The sequence below is a fragment of the Drosophila miranda genome (assembly GCF_003369915.1).
Source record: "Drosophila miranda strain MSH22 chromosome Y unlocalized genomic scaffold, D.miranda_PacBio2.1 Contig_Y1_pilon, whole genome shotgun sequence".
Lineage (NCBI taxonomy): Eukaryota > Metazoa > Arthropoda > Insecta > Diptera > Drosophilidae > Drosophila > Drosophila miranda.
The window spans coordinates 16,992,517-16,998,879 of NW_022881603.1; the positions used below are offsets into that span (position 1 = coordinate 16,992,517).

The 6,363-nt window shown below is 42.5% G+C and overlaps 1 protein-coding gene across 1 annotated transcript; it reads right to left on the reverse strand.

The window, feature by feature from the left end:
* Positions 1-1,630: 1,630 nt before the first annotated feature.
* LOC117191266 lies at positions 1,631-3,310 on the reverse strand. Its single transcript, XM_033396179.1, has 2 exons — positions 1,846-3,310; positions 1,631-1,775 (listed from the first exon to the last, which is right to left on the reverse strand). Exons 1-2 carry the CDS (start codon positions 2,926-2,928, stop codon positions 1,746-1,748), a joined length of 1,113 nt encoding a protein of 370 aa, XP_033252070.1. The 5' UTR covers positions 2,929-3,310; the 3' UTR covers positions 1,631-1,745.
* Positions 3,311-6,363: the final 3,053 nt, after the last annotated feature.

A 6,363-nucleotide genomic window follows, 5' to 3' on the forward strand; every position in this document is an offset into this window, starting at 1 on the left:
GAGTTGTTCGAAACATTCTAGTTCTACGATACCGAATTCAAACTTCCTGTCTTTTTTGACCAAATCATAAAGGGGCTTAGCTTTCGTAGAAAAATCTTTTACGAACCGTCTAAAGTAAGAACATAACCCTAAGAAACTCTGCACTTCGTTCGTTTTCGTGGGGACTGGGAACCCTTTTACTGCCTGTAATCCCTTCGTATCTGGTTTAATTCCGTTACCCGATATGGAATAGCCCAGGTACTTAACTTCTGACTGTAAGAATTCGCATTTATCAATCCTTAATTCAAGTTTATTCTCTACCAATCGTCTCATCACTTCTTGTAAAATTTCCATGTGACTATCACTATCTTTTGTTGCTACCATAATATCGTCCATGTATATTATAACTTTGTCTTCCTTTACCATATCTGCAAAAATGTTGTTTGTGAATCTTTGAAACACCGCCGATGCATTTCGTAACCCGAACGGCATCCTCAACCATTCGTATTGTCCCATGGGGGTCGTGAACGATGTGTATTTAACTGAATCTTTATGCATAAATACGTGGAAGTATCCATTCTTCAGGTCTAACTTGGTGAAAAGTCTTTTCCCTGACAGTTTATCTAGTAGGTCGTCTATCAGAGGTGTTGGGTAATTGTCCTTTATCATACCTTTATTAAGTGTGCGATAATCGACGCACAGTCTCAACTCTCCCGAATTCTTTTTTACCAGTACTATAGGCGAAACGTATTCTGACTCACTGGTTCTGATGTAACCTTTTTCTGTGTATTCGTCTATCATTTTCTGTACTTGGGCTTTTTCGCTATACGACAGTCTTCTAGGTGGGCAATGAAACGGTTTTTCGTGTTCGAAATTCAACTTCATTTCCCACTTGGTTTGTGGTAAGTTTGGTCTTTCTGCGTTTACATACGCTGTCCTAAACATGTATTTAAGTCGTCCTGCGAGTTCTTGGCTACAATCTGTCCCTACTTTCAACTCCCAGTCGTTTTCTTTGTCTGGATACTGGCTTGGTAGTTCGTTGAAATTGGTTTTTACGCTCTCGCAGGTATCGCTGTCTTCCAGACACTCAACCATTGCAGAACACTCATTTTCTACCTTGCCTCCACTTTCTACTTCATGCTTATTCTCTTTATCACCCTCATCTTTAACTTCACATTCATATTCTCCTAAACACTCATTCTCTATTTTCCACTCATTTTTTTCTAACCACTCATTTTCTCCTAAACACTCATTTTCTTCTAAACACTCATTTTCTCCTAAACACTCATTTTCTTCTAAACACTCATTTTCTCCTAAACACTCATTTTCTTCTAAACACTCATTTTTTTCTAAACACTCATTTTTTATTTCACACTCGTTTTTTGTCTCACTCTCCTTCTCCTTGCAAATGTCACTTACAATTTTAAATTTGCATAAATTCATAAAATCCCTACCTAACACAGCCTCATAGCCCATCGACTCGTCTGCCACTACTAGTAATTCAAAGTTGATTCGATTTTTGTTAATAATTACAAAACTGGGTATTTTACCAAAGATGTTAAGTTTGCTATTATTTAGTCCAACATAAGCGTAATCCGCATTTCTATTCAAAATAAATTCAATTTCTCTGTTTTTCTTGTCTTTGTTAAACTTATATAAACTTAAATCATCTTCTTTGATTTCGTTCGAACTTAATCGTGAGCGCTCTTCCACTTTATTTAGGTTATTTTCCGACTGGTGCTCTAGACACGATAACTTCATAAAACTTATTGGGCTCCCTGAGTCGATGAGGCAATCTAAGGACAAGCATTTGTTATTGTAATTGCTAATGTATATATTAAATTTGTATATATAATCGTTATGTACCTTGTACTTCTTTTCGTCACAGTGTGACACCTGGTGACTCATGCTGCCGCATCCGTAGCACGCTCCTCTTTCGCGCTTGGGCTTGCGGCACTCCCCTGCCACGTGGCCCAAAGAGTTGCAGTTGTAGCAGCGAATGGGTGTTGGCGAGGCTCCAGTGTTTGCCCCTTCAGTTGAACCGTACTTCTTTGGCAGCATGATCTTCTCGAACGCCTTGAGTAGTTGATATGGAGCGCCAAAGCACTGCATGTGGGCTTGCCTACGCAGGCCTACATCTGGGATACCTTCGATGACTCCGTCAATAAACTCCTCGTCGTCAATGACTATGCGGGATGCCAGCGACACTTTGGCGTTGAAGTACATCGAGAACTCCTCGCCACGTGCCCATGAACGGGACTCGAACTTGCGACGGAGCAACAGTTTGCTTTCCTTGGGATGGAAAGTGTCTTCCATGACGTTCAACAATTGATCGATTGGCAGCGACATGTGCTCCGGACTCGAATGCAGCCACACCAATGCTTTGTCCTTAAGCTTCGACATTAGCAGCATTAGTAGCTTCTCATCCTTCAGTTTGTTCACTTTTGCGACGGCCTTAAACTGCGCGATCCAAGTTGTGACGTCATCGTTGTTTCCAGAAATGTTGCCATGATATGTTGGCAACATGTCTTTGGCGGCATTTAGCAACATGACGCCAGCGTCATTGCTGGCGGCTGGTGTTGTGTTCTCTCCTCTCCCTTCCTTCTCCCTCTCGCTCTGCAGCTTCAGCAGCTCGATTTGCAGTTTTAACATTTCAACCTCTGCTCGATATTCGCCATGGTTGTTGTTGTGCCCAGGCGCTTGCGGTGCTTTTTCGTTCTTCTCTTTGCGTTCGTTCTTCGTCGAGTCTTGATCTGCGGCCGCCTCATCTTCCCTCTCGTTCTCGCATGTTTCGGCTGCCGGTGGTCCCTGTCCCCGCAGCTCTACTGGTATTTCGTTAAGTCTCGCTGCCATGGCAGCTTTGCTTCCACCTTTTGGTAGATTGAGGGACTCCAGCCATTCGCGCAGCTGGGCGGCCGAGAACTCCTCCGTGCCGACCAAGTCCGACATGTTTTTTTTCAGCGATGGCGTCTTCGACGGACGAGATAATAAAAATTTTCGCTATTTTTCACTGGCGGCGATTGATCGTATCCCACTTCTGAAATTGTAGGCCGTCTAACCCGGGAATTGTAGTGACCAATATCGGTGCGTGAGTGAACTGTATAGGTATAAAAACACAAACCCGGTGATTTAATGTAACTCTTTTTTATTAGCTGCGCGTCCGTCTCTCACAATCGGCATTTACAAAGTGCACTCACTCTCTTCTCGATGTTTCTTATCCGATATCTCACTATTGGTATTTCCCACCGAGTGTATCGATGGTGCGGTAAATACCAATGCGCGCTGTATGCTATTTTAAATACTAGTTGAATGCCTCACTAATTATTACCTTGCTACAGTGTGTAGATTCTTTGGCGGATCTCTTTAGTATTAGCGTTACTTTTCCTCTGATCACTGTAGGTTATTACGCACTGTAACTGTCACTACGCCAATTGATCGTCTTAAAAAAAGGGATTCACTTTTAACTGAGATCCTACCGGCTGCGCCAATTAAATATGCGACACTTCAGTTTACGTTTTAAAAAAGGTTTTATTCTTCACTTAAACTTTAGCGTACATTGATTAGTTATTTCCCCGACGATGACTGAGGTCTGAAGTCTTGAACGGAATTAACTTTGGTTGAATTCTCCGACGGTGTCGCGATTTAGCGTTTGTCTTGAACAGAACTGAGTTGGCTTCTTAGATGCAGACTATTTATATTATGATGCTCGGTTTGGGATTCGGATTGGGATTCGGAGGCGTTGGCTTCGACTTCGGCTTCGGAGATGGAGTACGTGACTCGATCGATATGTGGGAAAGGCGGCTTTTGATGAAAGGCTTCCGCTGCGTATGATCGGTGTTGCATTACTTGGGGGTGGCTGAGAATAGGGCCTCTGATTGGCCAGATAGGATGGTGTGATTCTTGAGAATCGATTCGTAATTGATCTCTGAAGAGTGGCGTGATTCTGGTGCGGCTGGATTCTAGTGCGGCTGGATTCTAGGGCGGCATCTATTGTTTTATGTTCAACTTCCAGTTTAGGGTGTTTGTTTACATTTCCTGCAATCGGCTGCGCGTGGTCCATTTCGAGCGTGAGATTGTTTATGAGGGTTCGAAGCTGAGGGTGTCGTATTGTTTATAGTATTGTGGGTGCAGGGTAATAGACATAGACAAGGGTATGCGGAGCATGGACTATAGATATGTCACTATATATTTCTTTCTATAAATAGAGGATATGCCTTAAGAATGTTCATATATGTAACTACATATATATACGTAAATACATACATATGTACTTAAAGTCGCCGCTCAAATTGGCTCCCGATTGAAGATCGGTACCCAGGGAACACCACGAGGAGGCCATTATATATTAAATGGGGTCAAAAATTAATCTGACCTTTGAGTCGACTTGATATGACTTAATTTCAAGACTTTTAAGTAATTAAGTCCCATCCATGTTCCCCGCCTAAAATTAAATCTGTTAGATATATGTTCATACATATAAATGAAAATAAACGAGGGGGAACGTTGTGAGTTGCTGCGGACACCGCAACTCTACAGTTATACCCGATACTTAGTCAGTATGGCTCTCCTCCGGCAGACGCCGCTAATATTGAACGACATGACAAAGAGTGCGTGCGAGAGAGACAGAAAATCAGTCTGAGCGTGACGTCGGGCGCTGCGTAGCCACTGCAAATTGATTTGTTCCTATTGGCTATAAAAATGATCTGATCTGATCCAGATTCAGCAATCTGATAGATATGGTCATTATCTATGATTCTGCGTTTTTAGTTTTCTCGAATGTGCAATATTGTGGATGCAACAGATTTTCGTCCTTTGTGTGGGCGGAAGGGGGTGGGGCGAAATTTTGAGATACACGTTTTATAGTAAGATCTAACAGGAGTGCGGATACCAAATTTGGTTACTCTAGCCTTAATAGTCTCTGAGATTTTTGAATATCCCCTGATTTTCGTCCTTTGCGGGGGCGGAAGGGGGTGTGGCGAAATTTTGAAACAAACTCGTCTCGGTGAGATATTTTAGGAGTGTGGCTACCAAATTTGGTTGCTCTAGCTTTTGTAGTCTCTGAGATCTAGGCGCTAATGTTTTACTCTAAGCAAAGCCGCCTATGCTACGTGTGTGTTAGAGAGAGACAGGGCGAGAAAAAATGAAATTGTTTTCTTGATGCTGGCTATAATAATAATTCGATCAAATTCAGATTCCGCAGTCTTAAAGATATGGTCATTCTCTACAATGCTACGTTTTTGGTTTTCTCATATCTTTAAAATTGTGGATGCCACAGATTTTCGTCCTTTGTGGGGGCGGAAGTTTTGAAATATTTTTGTAGCAGTGACATATCACAGAAGTCTGGATCCAAAACATCGTTGCTGTAGCTCTTATAGTCTTTGAGCACTAGTCGCTGAAGGCAGACGGACAGACGGACAGACAGACAGGGCCCAATCGACTCGGCTATTGATGCTGATCAAGAATATATATACTTTATGGGGTCGGAAACGATTCCTTCTGGACGTTACACACATCCACTTTTACAACAAATCTAATATACCCCAATACTCATTTTGAGTATCGGGTATAAAAATAAGCAAAATATAATAAACTTATAGAAGTTAAATTTTTATATTAATAAATTCAATGTATTGAGTTTTCTTGCGGACGAAGTCCGTGTATTTTACTGTATGGTTAGTGTTTATATACATATGTTCCAGTCCCACCGGAACAATAGGTGGCCAGGGCTGAGGGCGACGCGCCATCTAGCGGAAGTCCAGGGAGGCTCGATGGTGTATGGGACATCGGGGGGAGCTGGAGCCGTACTGGAGATATAAGTAATAGAATAGGATTAGTTATATGTATTAGTAAGGGAAAAAGGGGATAAATAGGAGTGAAAATATTAGAAAACGTGGATTGGATTATGGAAATCGTGGAGCGTGGACGGAAGAGTAACGTCGAAATTTGAAATTTTGTGCTTAAAACAGAAAGTTTGAAGTGAGTACAGAAAAAGCGGGCGAGAAAATAGGTTTTAATATAGGAAGGAATATAGCCACCAGAACCGGGTCAGAAGGTTTCCTGGAGAGGAACACTGGAGTTTGAGAAAGTCGACTGCAGAGAAGAAGACTGTCCAACGGAACCTGAGTGAGTTCGTTCCAGTTGCGCGTGTGTGAGCCAAGTAGCGCGGGACGTGTGAAGGGGGAGGGTGAAAGAGGACGATTTAGCTGCCAGGGCGATTCTAGCCACACCGCACGATCGTTGCATCGCCTTCCAGTGCGTGCCACACGTTTGGTCTCATACACCACGTAAAAACCCGAAACCCTATTCACACACACACACGCGCACACGTATACGTTGTCCTTTATTCAGTATTTAGTATTTGCTTAAACCGTTTAACGTAAAATC